At 31.8% G+C, this 21,524-nt stretch overlaps 1 protein-coding gene across 1 annotated transcript in view; it reads right to left on the reverse strand.

The window, feature by feature from the left end:
* Positions 1-21,524, reverse strand: part of LOC107456337 (tyrosine-protein kinase transmembrane receptor Ror2) — a 216,814-nt gene that overhangs the window by 16,472 nt on the left and 178,818 nt on the right. Inside the window, exons 3-7 of the mRNA XM_043039181.2 lie at positions 19,157-19,281; positions 8,577-8,745; positions 7,411-7,798; positions 6,062-6,351; positions 203-291 (exon numbers count right to left, since the gene is read on the reverse strand). Of these exons, the coding sequence (XP_042895115.1) occupies positions 203-291; positions 6,062-6,351; positions 7,411-7,798; positions 8,577-8,745; positions 19,157-19,281 (1,061 nt within the window). The remainder of the gene's footprint in view (positions 1-202; positions 292-6,061; positions 6,352-7,410; positions 7,799-8,576; positions 8,746-19,156; positions 19,282-21,524) is intronic.

A 21,524-nucleotide genomic window follows, 5' to 3' on the forward strand; every position in this document is an offset into this window, starting at 1 on the left:
TTATTTCCATACTATATTATACATTTATTTCACAAATCCTGCAAATTAGAGGAATAGTGAACGTAAAAACAGGTCGACTACAAGCAGATTTGAAAATTTGTAATTCATGACATGACGGTAAATTTCCAAACAATTGCAACAGATTATAATAAATTACATATCACATATAAAATTGCAGAAAATGAGACATAAATTAGAGTACCTGCACATCCCATCTCTGGCATGGAATACCAGTTTTAGTGATATTCGCCGTTCCTTGGTAAAAGCGACCTCGTCCTCTAATGCAATCATCTAAACAAAAATAATAAAAGTGTTATTTATGAACACAAGTTGTAACACACTTCCTTTTAATCAAATACGTTGAACAAAATTAACTGCCTAAACTAAAGACACATAGTGAGAATTTATGCAGGATGACCCTTAGTCGACTGTCATATTTTAAACGTGAATATTGAGCACGGGCATTAACGGTACTTATTGGCTATAGTAGTGATTCCCAAAGTGGTCTATATCGATCTCCAGTGGTCGACGACAACCTGCAAGGGGTCCATGTCAAGTAAACAAAAAAATGAGGGTCCATGAAATAAAATGGAGCTCAACGATTGTGGATCTCATGTAAGCAGGTTGTGACTTTTAATTTTGGCATTTCATGACTGGAATAATCAACATACACTGATAGTACATATTTACCTACATTATAATAAATACATATATCTATCTACATAATTTATTAAAGTAGCTATGAAGTAAAACTTTAATTAAAATTTAAGTTATTAGGATTATTTTTTGATATATGAAACTGAATTATTATAAACTAGCAGTTGCCTGCAGCTACGCCCGCGTACGTTTTTATTTTCTCTGCGCGTAAGGTTTTGTTTTGTAACAAAAAAGTATTTTTTCACGGTAAATAGCCTAGTCTGTGTCAACTCTTTAGCTACCTAGACCTCCAACTTTATCTGCGTACAAGATCACGGAGATTTGTTGCTTAGTTTTTACGTGAAAACGTAATAAACAGATCGACAATATACTATTACGGTTTTGTATACAAACTTATTTCCGCAATTAGAATATTAGTAGTGGAGTACAAGTTTTATAGTGCACTATTTTATTCCATTTACATATTAAATTAAATTAGTATTTTTTTTGTTGAATTTAATTAATAAATGTATAGAATTAACATGTGTTTTTTTTGCTTAAGTTTTTTACGCTACACTTCACTACAGTTAGAAATTTAAATCTTTCATAGTGAGTAGCACTATACCAGCTGTCAAAAATACATTTGAAGTTGATGAATTTACAAAAAATCAATATCAGGTAAGCAGGGGGTGTACCCAAAACCGAAAAAAATATGGCAGGGCGTCTACGNATAATATATCATAGCCAAAAACAAAGCCAACTAGCATATCCACATGGGTTTAAAAGAACACCTTGGCGATCACGAGTCGCCAACAAATTTATGTGAATCATTATAACCATGCAACCGAAACATTTAGCCGTTGGAAAATTAGGATAAAAAGTTTGAATAGATTTTTGTTTTCGATTAAAGGCGACAGTGAATTAATATGTCTGCATAATAATGAAATAAAAAGAAAGTATCCGTTACATTGATCTGGAAGAGAAGAAATAAATATTTTATGTTCGTTTAAAAAGATTAAGTTTTTGATTTATTTTAAATGTAATTCTATTAATAAAAATAAGCTTAAGTAATGAAGGATATTTTAAAAAGATAGGAAATACATATGTAATGCCAAATTGTGGCATCACAATATGAAACTGAAATATTATAAACTAGCAGTTGCCCGCAGCTACGCCCGCGTACGTTTTTATTTTCTCTGTGCGTAAGGTTTTATTTTGTAACAAAAAAGTATTTTTTCACTGTAAATAGCCTAGTCTGTGTCAACTCTTTAGCTACCTAGACCTCCAACTTTATCTGCGCACAAGATCACGGAGATTTGTTGCTTAGTTTTTACGTGAAAACGTAATAAACAGATCGACAATATACTATTAAGGTTTTGTATACAAACTTATTTCCGCAATTAGAATATTAGTAATGGAGTACAAGTTTTATAGTGCACTATTTTATTCCATTTACATATTAAATTAGTAATTGTTTTTTGAATTTAATTAATAAATGTATAGAATTAACATGTGCTTTTTTTGCTTAAGTTTTTTACGCTACACTTCACTACAGTTAGAAATTTAAATCTTTCATAGTGAGTAGCACTATACCAGTTGTCAAAAATACATTTGAAGTTGATGAATTTACAAAAAATCAATATCAGGTAAGCAGGGGGTGTACCCAAAACCGAAAAAAATATGGCAGGGCGTCTACGAGACAAAAAAGTTCAGGTACCACTGGGCTTATAGGAACCACACACACACACGAGTTGGCGATTGTTTTACCATTGTTGTTGTCAACACGAACATTGGTTCCAGTAACCAACAAGTACGAATGTCAATTTCACGATGTATTATCAAAACATGCAGAAATCTAACAGTATATCGCGATATTTTTTAAATTTAATTAATTTTTATTATACACTGGTCAATCTCTACGTTGCCCAAATGAAATTTATCAACACTCAAAATAATATCTTATTTAATAATTATATTTTAAAGTATAGTTTACGATATTATCGTTTTGATTCGTTATAGTACCGATAATGATCGCGATATTGCTGTGATAAGTGATTTGTAGGCTGTGATCAGCGTGTAAACTAGTATCTTGGCCTCATGATCGATTAACTTACATACTCATGTGACCTAAGCTTTAACTATAGATAACTACACTTAAATCAGTGTTAATTTGTAACTAACAGACTAAAACTAACTGACTATGAAGAGAAAAAAAAACAAAAAAAAACACTTCCCTTATTTATTTCAAACAAATTAGTATAACTTAAAAGTATTTTTTATTTTATTTTATAACCGTCGTTGAACAGCCGACCCAAATTTTTGAGTTTATGATTGCTAATGTTCAATTCCGTAGTCTTGTAATTTTAGATCCAATCCAGATTACAAGAGAACTCCTGGATAAAGTATTTGGTGAAATTTGCCTTCGTGGAGGATAACCCCCGCAAATGCATTACAGGAAGAGGTAAACCACAAAAACCTCCCCCAAGGTTAGCCTGACCGCAAGGGCACTCTAACTCACGATCCGTCTACCACTGAGGATATTTAACATAAGCACTGTGGTCGGTGCGAGCCGGGTGCGGAATTCGTATCCCCAGCCATTGCTGGGAGTTGAACCCGATTCACCTCATTAGAAGAGCGCTCTTTCCTCTGAGCCACCACGGCCCTAAAAGAAGTATAATATTTCAATTAAAAAATAAAAATATAGTAAAAATTATCATTTTACTGTTGATAAGATGTTAAAAGTGCGCTCCCCACAATTAGCCTTGCTGCATTTGCAAACTGATAAATTCGATACGATGCAAGCTTAATTCATTAAATTTGGTAATAAGTTTTAAGTATTTTAATTATTTTCAATAATTACCTATTTCAATTATTACATCAATTATTACATTACAAAAAGATTTGATTGAACCAAATTCGGGAAAATCAAATTTATGAAGTATTTAAATTTAAAATAGATTATGGATTTAATTTCCAATATTTTTTGGTTTTAATTTTGCTTTATAATACATTCACTAAAGAACAAAGTATTTAATAATCAGCAAGAATTTAAAAATATTTAATTAAAGTAAATTATGAAATTTAAATAAAAACTCGATGAAAAAAATATAATAAATATGCATTAGGTTTTAATTGTCACCATCATAATTATACACTTAAAAAAACACAAATTATGGCGTCAGTTGCCAAGTATTCCCTTTTATTGTCATTAAACGAGAATAAAAAAACATTAAAATAGAGTTTAAAATGATAATTACAAAAAATGAAGTAAAAAAAATATCAACGATGAAGTGATAAAATATTTAAAAGAAAAAGAACTTGGCTATAAGTATAGCAGATAAATTAAGAATGATGAGAGTTTGTTGCTCTAAAATTTGAGATGTTTTCTAATCCCAACAGAGCAAGAGAAACATTTTTATTATTATTATGATGTACAAATTAGCTGTGAGGAGAAAACGAGATAAAAAAAATAGAGAATTTTGATAACTTATCAGGTGATTAAGAACTATTAAATGTTATTTTTAGAAATACTTTTATTCACTTTTCTTTTTAATTGTTAACTCCTAATGCAAGGTTTAACTGCAAAGCGGCACTAGAAAATACATCGCGTCACGTGATATTCTTAACCCATAAAAATCGTACAAAATCCATCGATGGAGTAAAATAGCTCATAACATGCGTATTTATTCGTTTCCTGCAAAAAATGCGTTTCATCGCCCTGTTTCATATTTATCAATACCAGTTTTCCACGTGTTGTTGCACTGTTTCAGAGGGTAAAACTAAATGGTATAAACATAACAGTGCTAAAAAAACAAAACAAAAACTATGGAACACTTGAATAACTTCTGATCGGAGTCTTCAGGTATAGTGCGCAGCTTTGAGAACTCCTCCAGACTAAAAGTCTGGGACTGTCTGCTGCTATGGTAACAACCTAGGGCTCATTTCTAATGGGGGTGCAATGGAGGAATGAATGTGTTGATTGGTTCCCTCATGCTGTCTGATGCGAAGATCAAGACAAAACTATTCATCCCACACCCCTATTCGAAGTGATTTTTAATCGTAACTATGGTACCCGCCACGACGCGAGACATATGTCGGGAGGAGTTCTCCTGAAAGCCGCACTATACTAAGCCTTAATGTTATTGGTTTGAGGGCTTAACCTTAAATAAGCTAATTAATTAATGCACACGATATTTTAAGCTATGAAACTAGACACAAAAGCATATTTTATCTGAATAAACATAACTTTATTTCGACTGCTTTGAATTCTTGACCCTCAAATTATGGAGGGTATCCGCAATGTCGAAAGTATGGTCTCAATAGTTTGGTCAGGAAGGAGAGTGGACGAAAGTTAAGGCTTCTATGGATAGTTTTTTTTCCCTCTTCAGTCTTTATATTTTTAAAAATTTCGATATAAATATCTGGCAACATTCATTCTCTCTCTTATTTGTTTTTATTACATTTGACACTAAGTCAAGAGCGAGCTTATAAAACATACAAGGAAAAAAAAAACCGTATGTGAAAAAAGTGGTATTACACATTAGTTTATACTAAGTGGATATTTGTTTCTATTGCTTACCACTTAAGCTTCAAAAGAGCAAAGAGGGGGAAGGGAGGGCACTTCAGATCCAAATATGAATACTTAAATTGTTAATATATTATGGGAGACAGAACTAGCATGCTTCAGCATAATAAATGCTAAGCATGAAATATATATGCTACTTTATTTTGTATTTTTGAAAAAAGATAAAAGGAAGCTAATGTGGATACTAGAATTCAATGAGGATTTTAAAATCCTAATAAATGGATCACAGTGGATTTATACAATTCTATAGAGAGAAAAAAGCCATAAATTTTGCTTGTTTGTCTTATCCTGTTATTCATAAGGAAGTTTCGGATAGTTAAAGTCCACTTGAGTCAAGTCAATATTCCGGATACACATTGATTCCGGTTGAATTAAGTCATTATTCACTCAGATCCTATGAGTATCCAGAATATAAGTCATATCTAAGTTGTTGTGGTATCCAGAAAAATATTTTCCTCATCGTTACTTCTCATAACCAAAGTTGAAGATAACGCTTACGGTATATCACAACGTTCCTTTATTTTAGTCTCGTTGTTCAATTGTTCTCTCGTAACTAGGATACATGAAAATTTAGTTACACTGGGTACCAAAACAACTGTCTACGGTCGAACTTGGAATTTTAGACTAATCCATCGTAAGGAAAAATGTCTCAAAATGTTATTGGAAAGGTAATAAATCGGATCATACTTTCATTTCTGTTTTATATCGTCCTCACTTATCGAGTTACCGTTTTTGCATTATGTGTATCACTGATTTGCCTTCAAAGAAACAAACCTAATCCCAATAATTCACTTCATTAAGAGTTAATCTAGGCAGATTGGTAAAAGGTATGGTACTTACACGTGATTTCATCTTGTTGCATATCTGTTAAATGTGCGTGAGAACAGGTCTCTTTCCCACCTTTCGATAATGTTGGTAGGTTGTGACAGTCAGGAAGTCGGAAGTGTCCACGAGATTTGAAAAATATGCCTCGTTGCTTGTTGTCTTCGGCGAGAGCCCACTCATTTAAACAAAAAAGCTCTTTGATTGCTATGCAATCTTCCCGGCATAGAGGTTTTAGGCGAGCCACCCCGTCTGCCCATTCACACCTGGGAAAGGCATACAGGCACAGAATCACTTCAGCAGCACTCCTGCAAAAGTTTAAAAAAAAATTTAATAATCATACATTTGTGAAGATCAAATATTCAAAATCAAAATATAAATACCACAAAATAACGTGTAAGGTATAAATATGAAAAAAAACATGGTTGTTTCGGTACTAAAGTAAAGCAAATTGTTACAGTTAATCCTTACTGGTTAGTCATTTGGCTAAACTGGACTCATGAGATTAAACAATCAACTGACAAAAAATCCATCCTGACAAAAATTCCATAACAAGAAAGGGCTTTCGAAGTAAATCAACAATTCATGCAATTCGATGCCAATTTCGAACAAACAAGGAGGGTGTTTAGGGGTGAACTGGCGGTGGTTGTACTGCTCATTGCAGTAAAACCACAAAAGAACTAATTCGAGATTAAGCTCCTCTAAACTGAATCCTAAAAACAAGATCGTTATCATTGCAGAGTTCTTTTTTATGTTTTGAATAGAATTAACCATAAATGTGATTAAGTCATTTGAGTTCAAATGTTCGACGCATCTGCTACATGGCCTTCTAATCTGTTATCAAGTTGCTTACACACACTTTGCAGTCTCATACTGCCAATGGTTGCCAATTTCTTCATTGGAGGTTCATAAACAGTGTCTTAGGCACCGTGTGACAGTGATTTATTCTTAACCATATAATAGTTAACAAGATTTTCGATGCATCTGATTAGAACATTCACAACTGAAAAAAAAAACTTAACATAATTTTCTATAACCGATTTACCGTTGTACCCACTAGTATAAAACAAATTGTATGTGTTCCCTCTCAAAGAAAAAAACGTTTTTGAGCATTAGCTACACTTCTTTCCTGACTGTGATAGACCAGGTCTATTCATACGAGAACGATTTTTACACTAAATTATGTGACCGCACTCTGTGTTTTTTTTAAATTGAGGTCTGCTATCTAATATTGGTTGTGCATGCAAAAGTTAGAAAGTTAGCCAAGTTTTGCAAAATGTGAAATGGAATAACGAATTTTTTTCTCATTCCTTTCCAATGCTAAGGATTATGAACGAAAACTGAAAATGGTAAGTGAACAAGCTTACCTGCAGGGTTCGAATAATGATGTTACAAGTTCATTCCACAAAGCGTCTGCTATCTGTTCATTCAAAGGAATGATATGATTTTCACTTGTAAAGTTGTAATACACATGTCCAGAGCCATTCAAGTACTTCCTACACACTTGGCCAGTATAAGGAGCACAGTATCCAAGTATCTCCCCAGTACCTCCACCTAAAGGGCCATCTTCTTTCGGATTCTCAGAACCACTCCCATCTGCGTCCTCTGAGGGCCTTTTATCTTCCAAGGATTTGTTTTCTTCCTCAAACACTTCAATTTCGTTGGTTAGAGGACCTTCGTCTTCAGTGATGTCCTCCTCCTCTTCAGATCCAAGAACATCAGTAAGGAAGTTGTCTTCCTCCCAAAAATCTTCTTCTGAAATGACAGTTTTCGAGATTAATAGGATTACAATCTATAGCAGAAGAAGAGCAGTTTTAATTTTTTTGAAACATAAATTGTATTGAAAAGTCAATTTATCGGATGGTGTTACAATACAATGTAAACACAAAGAAAGATAGAACTTTAATTATCACTACTTGCGGTTTAGAACGTTGACAACAGCTTACATCTAATTTGCGCTTATTACAGCTTAAATGCCAACATCGCATTTTATATGCAAAGCGACATTTTCAAACAGCTAACTTCGTTTTCAGTTATAGAAATAGGCAATGTAAAGTATGAGCCTTTTTTTTTCATTTCATAATATGTTATCGATTAATTCTGAAGAATTTGAAGCCAAAATTTGTTTTAGTTATTTATAAATACTTAATTAAAAAAAGAGACATGATTGCTAGATTAGAAAAAAAAATCGTGCATTTGACAACTTTGATTTAATACTTTTGACTTGTTTAGTTGCGGGTGACCTGGCGGGTGATACGACAAGACATGGAAACTTAGTTCTGATATATAACCAAATGCTTTTTTTTTTCGAAATATTTGTTCATATTAATTTTAATTATAAAACCGAATTTTGGTTTATGTTTTGTTTTCGCTTTTTTTTTTTACATTCTGTTTCCAGTTTCTCAGTTCATGACACAGTAATCTAAACGTCGAAAAAAAATAGAAAAGAAACAGCAACCACAGCGCTATTTAGTGCAGGAAACACCATCCACGTGCTGAGATAAAAATTTAAAGGTTAGTTCTGTTAACTTACCATCTCTTGGAGTTACATATATTTGGAAGTGCTTGACATCACTAACTACAGATGAGTTGAGGCTCTGGAGGGAATTGGTTGCTTTGCACGTGAAGCTCATAGTTTGGGTTGCATTCACAGTCAATTCTGAATGAGTAAATACTGGATCCTCCAAGATATATTCGTCCAACTGAAAATAAAAAATCATTCATTCAAGTTGATCAGGGTGCGTAGCCAAATCTTTCAACAAAAAAGCACCTTTTAGGTACTTTTTAAGCACTCAAAAATATTTTTAAGCACTATATACATAAACAAAATGCAAAATAATTTTCAAAGAATTTACATGATCATGATAAAATAACTAGTTTTTGACAAAGAACTTTTTTTCTTGATTATATTAGCCATTAAAAAATGACCAAGAGGTTTTTCGGTTTGATTTCAGATGGTGGGAAATGAAGCTTAAAATTGAGAATATCTTGCAAAATGCTGCAGAGTTGCACATGAAAGTGCAATAATCTCAACGAACCCAGCTCACTACACACACATGCGTAATCAAACCTGAGAAGTGATCGACGCATCTCAATTACAATATTTCAATGGTTGGTTGTGTTCGATTGATTGAATGTAGAGTTTAATGGCACAAGATCCAAATGTGGACATGTTGCGCCAAACACATATCAAAAATTAAAGTGCATACTTACTTATTTTCCATAAATAACATTAAACATTGATAAAATCATATAGAAACAATCAACGGTAACAATATTTCAATGAGCTTTATTTTAGACGCTGTTATAAAAAAAATACAAAAATAGGACGATTTTGGACAATAACTTGAAAAGTTATATTTTAGTCCTGTAAGGAAAAATTACAAAATCGGAGCTACTTTTGACAATAGTTGTAAGATTGTACATAAAATAAAACTATCAAATTTTAGCGATACTATATTTCCATTAAAGATTCTCAAGAATAAATTTTAAAAAAAATATCAATCCTATGCACAATTTAAAGAAAAACTACCACAAGAAACTCCACCATCCAAAAAATCTTAAAAACTTTTCCCTTTTCCTAATCAGATTGGCTTCGCACATTGTGCAGATACAGATACAGTTGCAGTTATTTGCATTTGAAAATGTGCTACCGAGCCAGACTCATTTGCACGATTGCTTAGCATTTCCAGGATAAGATATTTTTTTGAAGTGAAGTGAACTCATCATCGATTCTTAGATTTAAAACCAGATATTCCGGGACTAGAAGCAAGAAAATTTGCATCATAAAGATTTGGTTGGGTGGAGTCAGTCTTGTCTAGTACCGTACTATTTCTTCGGTCCTGAATTACACGCCCACGAATAAGGTAGAAATGATTTCCGGCCTGTCTTTTTTTATCGCTTGTTTTCGAGAATGTTCTGTGATCAAAAGACCATAATAAATATCAGATTATTTTTACACTCACGCCATTATGGAAATTTGAATTCAGTTCATGCTTCGTGAAGTTATCTTTACAAATTTATATTGTACCCGGGCACGGAAAATACATTTTTTTCTGAATAGCCTTCTTAACACTAAATTCAAAAATAAAGAGAAAAGCATTGAGAATTTAATATTTGATTTTTATCTGAATGCAAACACTGCTTAGTATTCATATTTAAAATGTGAAAAAAATGAAAGTTTATAGAATCAATCTAGTTAAAATATCTTTGTTCCGCATTTTTTGGAGGAACGGAAAGGGGTATTTTTTTTACCCGTTCATTAGCATATAAAAAAAGGCACCTTCTTTGAAAACCTAGTTTTGATAGAAGGTGTTACAAAATTTATGCATTAAGCAATTATGCATTAAGCAATTATGTATAAATTTTGACTTAATTATGCATAAAATGACTTGTTTTTACAAGTTAATAATTTCATTTCGATCCAATTTTGGGTTTACCACTACTAATGTTCAACTCCGTAGCCTTGTAATTTTAAAGCCAGAAGACAAGGGAACTCTTTGATCAAGTATTGGGAGAAATTTGCCTTTGTGGAGGACGCTTTGATGGAACTAACCCGCATTTGCGTTACACGGAGAAGAAAACCACGTGAACCTCCCACGGTTAGCCTGGCGGCAAGGGGACTCTAACAAATGATCCGTCTACCACTGAGGATATTTTATGTCAGCACTGTGGTCGGTGCGAGCCGACCAGCCATCGCTGGGATTTGAACCCGGTTCACCTCATTGGAAGGTGAACACTTTATTCCCTGATATACCACGGAACTCAATTAAATAATTGCGATTTTTTTTTATTCTTTCACAGTGTTGGGTTATATATTGTTCAGTATATCGGCTAATTAGAGAAAAGAATTAACAGCCACTCGCGAACTGTTTTTCGAAATTTTTTTGCTAGCAAAATTTCGTGGGTAGGTCATTCAATTTCATTCCTCAAAGCGTGATCGCGGGATTATCAGCACTAAACCTTTGACTGAAAAAAAAAAATGAAATAAAATAACAGTGTTAGATAGCATGAATTACGCAATCATGGGCATGAATTGATCAATTACGCAATCATGGGGATGAATTACGCAATCATGTGCATGATTTGGGCATGAAATACGCAATCAGAAAATGACAAAAAACAAAAACGCATTGCATTTTGTGTAGCGATCCACTTTAACACTAAAGCAACAGCAGTCACTCTTTTTTTCAGCTGGCGTTATTTTATTTAAGAGGGGCTAGACTCAAATTTTGCGTGAATCATTTTACAAGAACTTCCCACGGTTAGCCTGACCTTAAGGGGACTCTAACCCATGATCCGTCTACCACAGAGGATATTCCAAGTCAGCACTGTGGTCGGCGCAAGCCGGATGCGGAATTCGTATCGACTGGGATTCGAACCCGGTTCCATGCTTTGGAAGACTAACGCTCTATCCCCTGAGTGTTGAAATCATTAAATGAGTTCAATCCCTTCTTCCCAGACATAAAAATCTATCCAATCAATTAAAAAAACGTAAGAAGGAAAAAAGCCGAGTGTTTGCAGCCTTTTGCTTAGGAAACTAGAATTTTATTCCCCGTTTTCAGTTACAAAGCTCAGCAAATGCTGCTGCTAACTTTAAAAAGAAAAAAAAAAACCCTTTAAAGTAAAGTACTTCTGCATGTTAAACCATTCCACCTGAGAATATTTGTTCAAGTGAAGTCATATTTCGTGACTGCCAAACACCTAAGTGTAGAATTATACTCATAAATGTGCTCATGCATGTGTGACTGAGCATAAACACCGAGAGTTCTTATTGGCTACGATTTGAACGCCGATTGAAAACGAAGCAGCACATAGAATCCCAACAAATCACGCTTTTTGAACTGTCGATGTCACTTTGCAAAGGTTTACCGCCAGGAGTTCCCTTGTTTTCTGGAATGGGTTCAAAATTCAATTGTCGTTAACCCACAATCGGGTCGGTTGTCCAACGGCCGTTATAAAAGGAAATAAAATAAGCCTAACAAATGACGTAATGAAATGAATTTGCTTAGCTTTCCATACCCATGAATTTTGTCACATCTATACGATTGGATATCCGACATAGCCATTTAACTGTATTTTTAATCTTTTAGTACTTGGTTTAACTCCCAGTAGATTTAAACGTGCATTAACTATAGTTCGCGATACAGAAATAAGTTTTGAAGTGAAAATACATTTGACATGTTTTAAAGCCAAATCAAATCCCAAACAGAAAGGATACAAAACAGGAGCTGGTTCAAAACCTAGATTCGTTTCAGTCATTGAATTCAGAAGCTGTCATAGTATCATAAGTTTAGATGGCGGCAGTTTTAATGGGGTATAGGTTAGAGTCGAGCTTTCAGGAGAGTCCAGAGTCGGAGTCAAACATTTCAACTACCCACTCTGTGGCTCTAGTTTTAATGATTTTTCAATTAAAACTTATTGAAATTCCAAATCTTCAGCTGATTTTATTCATATTTAACACATAAATCTTTTTTTTCAGATGCAAAAATACAGAGTTTGTAAAATGCGATTTTTTACAACGTTTTTATACATAAATTTTCTTGACCCTTGAAAATTATAATAGCAAATGTATTCCACAGTTCTGTTACGATGTATTAAATGTAGAATATTTCTCTCCATCATTCAAAGCAATCGAAACCTTGTGAGGGGGTGAAAACAAAAAAGGAGATTTACGGCAGTATGCAAAATACATTGATCGAAAAAAATAAATTTGTCTCCTTGCCATCAAAAATGAAGATATAAATAGAAACAACAAAAACATATTTTCTCTTCAAAAAAATAAATAAAAACAAATTTTTCAAAGATTGTATTTTTACCTGCCATATTTTGGAATCGCGACTACTTTTCCTGCAAACCAATTTGTAAATCCATTTATTTTACATCATCATTTCTTCTCGAAGGGAAAAGTATAATGCTTTGTATGGAACGAAAATCAAAACAAATTCCGGTGCCCTCGATCCCCCTTTTTTTTTATGCATTTTCCATCCGACAATTTCGTTTCATCTTTTTTCACTCTTGGTTAGTCAAATGAAAATATATATATATAAAAAAAAGAGAAATTTCTTTTATTTTTTTATATCGGGCAATTTGGCGGTGGAATGTTCGGAAGTGTAACAGCTTCTTGGCGAGACCATTCCCAAGCATTGACTTTTCAATTATTTCTTTCCCGCTATTTGACAAGTAGCCCTCCTTTTTATCGCAAAACAAAAACAAATTCCTCATCTAGGCTAAGGAAAAAAAAGGCCCCTTTTTTCTTTAGATGTAATGGGAATAGTTAAAGAAGTTTTGGCGAAGTAGTTTTGGCGATGCTTACCCAATTGCGTGCCTTGTGGTTTATGGAGCCAATTGTTTCCTATTTATTATTATTTTTTTTTTGGCCTCATCCCTTCCCTGGATGGAAATGTTATTTTTGATGACCATAGCAGATGTTTTTTTATCTAATGCGAAGATGTTGAATTGTGTCAGCTTGGGGGTAATGGACATGTTTTTATGAAGCTGCCTCTTTTGTTACTGAGGTGTTAGCGTTTCTTGGACGGAAAACTATTTCTCCAGACTTCATTACGTTTCTGAAATATGAAGTTTTTATCTCTATCCCCCCTCTCCTTCCTCCTTCTATTCCTTTTGAAAGGAGTTTATAAATTCTTTATCGTATTTGGTTCCGCACGAAAGAATGTTATTGCCACTTTAATAAAAGCTATTAAGTTTCTGCGCTTTTTAAATTGTAAAACGGAATAGGGTATTTAAGTTTTCTTTTTATTATTGCATTTATTTCTTAAGAAAGTGGTTAAATTATGGTATTGTTAACTTTTATTTANAATCTTTAGACAGCAATCAATCTAAAATCTTCAGAAAAAGAATATTTTTAAATCGAAGTACAGAGAAAGTCGTAAGTGAAAATAGTAGGCATAAAGTTCATTCAAAGTTCAGTAGTTCATTCAAAGCGTTTGAATTGGAAACTTCAGCACGAATTCTTATGACCATAATTTCGAAATGAATACATAAAAATTCGAAAATATTCACATTAAGATAAAACGTAAGTCAATTACATTATCTGTGGTGTCAAGATGTTTTATACGACTAACAACGGTTCAACAAAATGTTAGTGTTTCATGCAAGTATATTTTTGGTGCCAGTACAATCAATCCAAAATAAATAAATTAGTAACTTTAGTAAGAATTCTTATGAATATAATTTCGAGATGAATACATGAAAATTCGAAAATATTCACATTAAGATAAAACGTAAGTCAATCAGATTAACTGTGGTGCCACGATGTTTTATACGATTAACAATGTTTCAACAAAATATAAGTGTTTCATGCAAATATATTTTTGGTGCCAGTATAATCAATCCAAAATAAATAATTAGTAACTTTAGTACAAATTCTTATGAATATAATTTCGAGATGAATACATGAAAATTCGAAAAGAGTAACATAAAGATAAAACATAAGTCAATCAGATTAACTGTGGTGCCACGATGTTTTACACAATTAACAATGTTTCAACAAAATATAAGTGTTTCATGCGAATATATTTTTAGTTCTCTTAGAAAAGGAATATTTTTAGTTGGAAGCCGAGAGCGAAGACAGTAGTAGGTAAAACAGTTCATTCCAGGCGTGTGAATAGGTAACCTTAGCAACCAAAAAGGTGCACCTGTCAGAGTGGATCAGAGCATAGCAGCGAACCTCAATTACGGGGGATGTCAAGCCCCGCAGTAAAAGCTTCTTGTAATATGCCGGGCTTCCTTCTGGAACGTTTTTTTTTATACTTCTTCTTTTCTTTTGTTCTTTTCTTGACATCTTCCCTGTTTTTGATTCGCTAGAGGTGATTGGGCCGGGGTAAGGGAGAGTAGAAACTTTCACGAAATATTTCCATCCACGCATGCTGAGGAGATCAAAATTTCAGATATTTTGACAGGTTTCTTAACCGCGGTTACAACTAAGCTGGAAGGGAAACACAGAAGTTCAATTTCAATCATTCCAAAATAGGAGTATTTCCTGGAATGGGGAATGAATCTACGGAATAAATTGAAATGACACCCATGAATAAATTACGCAGCTAATCGGACATATATAAGCAAAATGTTCAAATTTTTAAAAAAAATTTAAAATGTTACAAAATTTATAATTCATGTATTTTCTCCTAAGCATGAGAAAGGTAAATATTCAGTTTGATAAAATTGTAATCGTTTTTTTTTCTCCTTCAGATTCTAAGTATATTAAATTTGTATTCCGTGCAATAAAATTTATCATACAGAATTGATAATTTCAATAATAATATTAAATTATGAGAAAACTACTCAAATAGAAAAATAAAGGTTGCCTCTCCTTTTTTTAAAGAAATATTTTAAAAAAAATGGTTAAACTTGCCAGAAAATGAAGATTTCCAGAAGAAAAAAATCCTTAAAAAAAACCTGTTTATTAAAATATTAGCTAAATCCAAATAAATCGGACAAATAATTCGAACCCGAGTCTTCAACCCAGGTTTAAAGTGATGATGACCTTCCTAGTTTATAAAGCGTTGCTTATAAGGGCAACACGAAACAAACAAACAATGCTATTTTTTTGTATTAAAGAAAGCAAAAAATATTGTACTAACTGTCATAAACCAAAAACGTAATTGTTAAAGATTTTTAAAAAAAAATCAGAAATCAGGACAAGCATATTATAATTTTACATGAAATTTTAAACTGAGAGAGATATACAAAAGTTGAGACAAATAGATCTAAATAACCCTGAATTACGATAAGCAAAAATTTAGATAAGACTTTGGGGCTGGGACGACGACGTTGACATAAAAAAATATTTTGTTTAAGCCTGAAAATTCGTAATTTTCAAAATTTATTTTTGAGAACAAAATTCTAAATAATCTTGGAGATAACTTTTCCCCCAAACCGTAAGGGCTCAGAAGAGCGGAAAAGATTTTTCTTTATTATTTAAACATAATCTGTTATTAAATAATATAACTAAATAGATTACAAATATTTCAGTACAGGAACAAACAAACGATCAAAACGAAAAGCTTATAAAACTACGAGGAAAAAACAAACATCAGAAAGAGAAAACATAAATAATAAAAAAATAAAAATATTTTGAGCCTTTACAAAAAAATGTAAGAGGTTATAAAAACGTCTCACAAATAGAAAAGAAACGCAGAAAAAATATTAACGTTTTTACACAACGGTAGTTTTTGACATAACACTTTAATTGAACAAGATATAAAAATATTAAAAAAAAACTTGTATGTAAGAATAAAATGCTTTGTGATATTTTAAAAAAACACAAGATAATTAGATAAAGTTCTAGCTCTTGCTCAATACTTTTTATCCACAGCAAATCCCTTTTTAAAATTTTAATCCAGCCCTTTTATACGTAGCACTATTAGAAAACCATTTTTCTTTTGAGACTAATGATTGGATGGTTGTTCTTTTGTTTTTAATGGGAGGAAAAAAAAACAAGGAATGCAGGGTAAATTTTAGCTAAATATCAAGGGGGAAATATACTAAGATATAGACTTTTCTAGTAGCTTTAATTAATTTAGAAGCAAAGGTCTTAACAATCAATTAGCATATTAATTAGCTAAAACGAAACTCTCGTGTTTACTTAAATCTTTAGACAGCAATCAATTTATGCAAACTAAACACTACTTTAACACTTAAATACCTAAGGTCGGAAACAGAATATTAATTGAAACGGTGAACAAATTTTATTTTATAGTAGTTTTTTTTATTTATAACAATTGCTATTATTAGTCCCGAAAATCAACATAATAAGGCCGAAATGAATAATTAAGCAGTACTATATACTGCATGAGAGAAAAGATTTTGATATTTTGTTAAATTCGCAAAAACGTAATTAAAATGAAATGATAGTATCATAAAAAAGGTACTTCATAAAGGTTTTTTTAATCATTTCTAATGGCAGATTACAAAGACAACTGTAGACTAAACAACGACAAAACAGAAAAAAACAATAAAATAACAATAAACAAACAACAATCTACGGCTAAGTCTATAGGTGGTGAACTCTTACTATGAGAGGTCATATTTAAATTAGGCAGAGATAAAGCATAGCTGTATAAGGTGGTATACCAATAAATGTGACTTTAGAAAAATTATTATAGCTTTAAATATGCATATAGAAATAATGCAAAATAATTAAGTCATTTATTTAAACAAAAATTTACAAAATAAAGTATTTTTGCATAAACAAAAGGCTAATAGCTTATTATAAAATTAATCTTTAACAATTTCTTTTAATAAACAACTTCATATATTTCTTTAATACGGCTTTAAATAAAAAAATAATCAAGTAGATGTATTTTCAATAAAACCTACTGTCGAGATTCAACTTTTAAATTTAAATACTTATGTTCCTTATGAGTCAAATAGTGTTTACTTGCATTCCACTTTTTCCCCTTCAAAGTAGTCAATACTGTATTGCACAGTAAAAACATCGTTTTATCGTTCACAGAATTAAAGAAATAATCTCCCACGTTGCCTTAAATGTTCCATTTTCTTCATTTTTTTTTATTCACTAACAATTTGTTATAATGGTGCAAAAACGAATATAAAATAGCAATTTTAAGAAAACGTACACTTACTAAAAATACAACAAAACAGCGTATCAGTAAAATATCAGAATACATAAAACAATAATAAGAATTTCACAATGCCAATAGCAATCCCGAGACTCTGTTACTAGCATGCCCAGATAACTACAAATTATTAACTCCGCAACATAAAGGAAATGCTGAGAGGAGCTGGACAGAGGAAAAAAAGTAGGTACTGTTTGCCTCTCAGAAAAGTCACCGTCACTGTGTCTGGTGAGTGGCAGTCTCTATAGCAACAGGGTTAGCGTATTTCTAGGAATATTTTGTCATGGCCAAAAATAAGAACAAAACAGAAGAATTTCTATTGTTGGACTTTCATACTGAAAAGTGCGTCAGAATGGCAATAATTCAAGACTATGAAAGACTGGTAGAACTGCAACACAGCAGCATTTTAATTCAGGTAATGCTCAATAGATTCTAATAATGTTCAAAATGTCGTAATCTATAAAACTAAATATTTAAATATATTATGTAATTCAAGAGCTGGAGGCTGCAGAAGAAACTACGGAGAACGCACGCTCTACAACTTCAGTTTAGTCCATAGAATTTGTGACTAGCCCAACACTAAGTGCAGGGCAACACTTATTACTTAACACTAAACATACCATAGCCGGTCAAATGACCGTTTAAGAACTTATGCATCGAAAATGAGCATATCAACTTATCGCTTTTGCACATTTGATTTCATGATTTTTTCTAACAATTATATACAGTTAATATTCTATTACTATTTTGTTGTATTTTATTTGTTTCGAATAACACTTGTCGTATACCTATTTCTACCACAACCGGTCATTTGACCGGGAGAACAATTTATTGTTTTACAAGGTTATCGGATCAGAAATTGTGATGTAATGAATGTTCAACGTATTGCATTCGATTAGTTGCACATTTCTGCGAAAACTGTTGTGTAATTAGTTCATTCAGAATAACTGTGGATTCAAATTTCAAACAAGTATCTAAAATTTTAAGATTGATATTTTTGTGTAAGAAAAAGTGACAAAAACTAAAAGTTTTGGAAAGTAGCTTATAGATTCTTATTAACGTCAGACATGCCAAATAGGATATTGTAAGGACTATAAAACCATCAAAATTTGTTCTAAATCTGGAAAATATGTTTCCGGAAAATGTACAACGGAAAAAATGAGTTGAGCAATGAATTAAAAATTATAATTCTTTGTGTTTGTAATACATAAAAATTGGCAATATACAATTTTGTTTAATTATAATAAAGTTTTTTTTGTTTATTTCCTTCCCAACATCATACATTCAAGCAAGAAACAAGAAGTCCGGTCAATTGACCGGCTATGGTAGAAATAGGTATATATTAAGTGTTGGTATGTTTAGTGTTAAAGAAAACACTATAAATGTATGATCTGAATTTACTTTTAACCATGATTTCTTAAGAAATGGTTAATTAACGAAAATCCTTTTATTTATTTTTCATTTTAAAAATGATTAAAAGCAAAATTAAATTTGATAAGAAGCTAAAACTTACTGGGACACCCTCTTGAAACCACGTGATGATAGGAGGTGGTTCTCCTTGAGCTGAACATTCTAATCGAACTACGGAGCCCCAAGTAACATTGTATATACTTCGACTACCTTTTAATTTTGCAGGCTCTGAAAAGAAATAAAAAATTCAAATTATTATCATATGAAAATATCTATAAAAAGAAAGATATGAATGACTTGTACTTAAAACAATGAGGTAATTAGAAGTGATAAAATGAAATGAAGATTTTAAAAACTACGCTTTTTTAATGTATGAAAAAAAAGGAAATTAATTTGGTTTTTGTCAGATAAAAACGAAAAGCGTAAGGCGTATCACTTATGACATATGTGTGGAGAAAGTTTTTTAAGAATAATACTCCCCATGTTTTATTTTATTTTTGATCTGACATAACCGAATTACCTTCTTTTGAACAATCTGAATCTTGATCAATTACTATCTAAAGTCAATAATTATAGCTTATCAAGCACCAATTTACAAGTGCCAGAATTGATCAAATTTTCTAAAACAAAATTTCAGGGACTATAAATTTCTAGTCGTATCTAAAAATATTACACTTTTGGCTAAGGTGACCAGACCTAAGGTGACCCTAATTTCAGTGATTGTCCTCAAAACCTTTAAAACTTTCTGATGCCAAAAAATGCTTCCAAATTTTAAAATGTGTCCTCAAATGTTCTCGTTTCTTTTCCAAAACATGCGTTTTTTTTTTGTTTTTTTTTTACATAAAATGAAATATCAAAGGAAAAAAATAGAGATATGTTAAAAAAAAAAAAGATAGTTTTGTCTTATAGTGAATACTAACGTAAATAACCAAACTAAAACTAACAGATGAAAATGCAATACTAGCCTTAAAATAATTTAAAAAATTTATAAATAATTTTTAATTTTACAGAATATTAAATGATATTTCAAAACTGCTTAAAAACAAAATCAAATTTGAAGATGATGGTTCTGCACCTGATATTAGTTATCAATTTTAAAAAAAATCTTAGTTGCAAAGATAAGTTAATATCTTCCATAAATATATAGTGTTTTCAAATCGAGAAATTTTTCGAAGACGCTCTGCTGATCTGTCCTCAAATCATGGTTTATATAAATCTGCTCACTTTACTTTTGGCAGCTTATGGAAGGTATACAGATAAAAACACAACTTCAAATGCTTCAGATCGATTTTAAACATCAACACTTGAAAGGAAAAAAAAATCCATTATGCAATGTTACTAGAGTTTCAGATAAAATATTAATATAAACGAGATTATATTCACCTTTTCAGAAAATAAATTAAAATCCTAGTACATTAGAAATCACGAAGGCGTGGAATTATTATTTTTTCTCAGCATTAAAACCCGCGGCAATCTTTAATCTCTAGGCTCAAAATGGCAATTAAAATTCCTGAATAAGCCGCGTAATAGAAGAGTGAATCGATTTTAATGATAGGGGGACCTCAAAGTAATTAAAAATATTCTATGGGGATTCATTCAGGCCTATAGTTTCACTACTAATTTGGGGAGAAAAACTGGATTAAATTAAAAATAAATTAGATATAAGCGGCAAAGGGAAATGCTTTGAGTACCCAAGAATACTAGAAACGTTAAGTGTTTCTACTCAGCATTTTGGGATGTATCAAAAAGTATGCGATGAGGAAGCACAAAATGGGTTTTATAATTGTTGAGAATTTTTTTTTCCATAGATAAACGGCTTTTAATCGCCTGTAAAAATTCTTCGTCTAACATTCATTAATTTGGGATACTATCGATTTTTTCCGTCGAACAAGACGATGAGTTATTGTTTCTTTTTTGCTAGACAACACAAATTTTGTTGCATTCAAAACAAATGAAAAATAAGAAGGAAAAAAAAAAACGACTATGGGGTTTAAAATTTGTTTAATATATTGTTCTCTTTGTAAAAGAAGAAATTTATCGATTTATGTAAATTTTAATGGTTAGTATTAATTAAAAAAAAAATTTATATATTTTTTTGCTAGGCCATTTATTTTTCTTTTGAATTTCTATGTTTTGTTAATAATGTTTTTTATGTTTTGTTAATAATTGAACAATAGCATTTAAAAAACATCTTATTTTGCAAATGACATCTCGAAACAGGTGTCATAGTAGATCAAATCTCACACAAGGCTTTAAAACTTTCAAAACAAAAGTGCTAATTATATTGAATCAATTGAGCAATAGATGGCAGCACAAAATGAAGCAGAAATTACCGTTATCGTATTAACAGCAAAGCCAATAAGTTATAATGGGTTTCACGCTTCCTACAGATATAAGATCACGTAGATAGCCAGTCATCTGCCAAAGGCCAATGAAGTGGTTAATGACAAGGACATGTTTTTCTTATGTTA

This window comes from Parasteatoda tepidariorum, chromosome 4 (genome assembly GCF_043381705.1).
Source record: "Parasteatoda tepidariorum isolate YZ-2023 chromosome 4, CAS_Ptep_4.0, whole genome shotgun sequence".
Taxonomy (NCBI): Eukaryota; Metazoa; Arthropoda; class Arachnida; order Araneae; family Theridiidae; genus Parasteatoda; species Parasteatoda tepidariorum.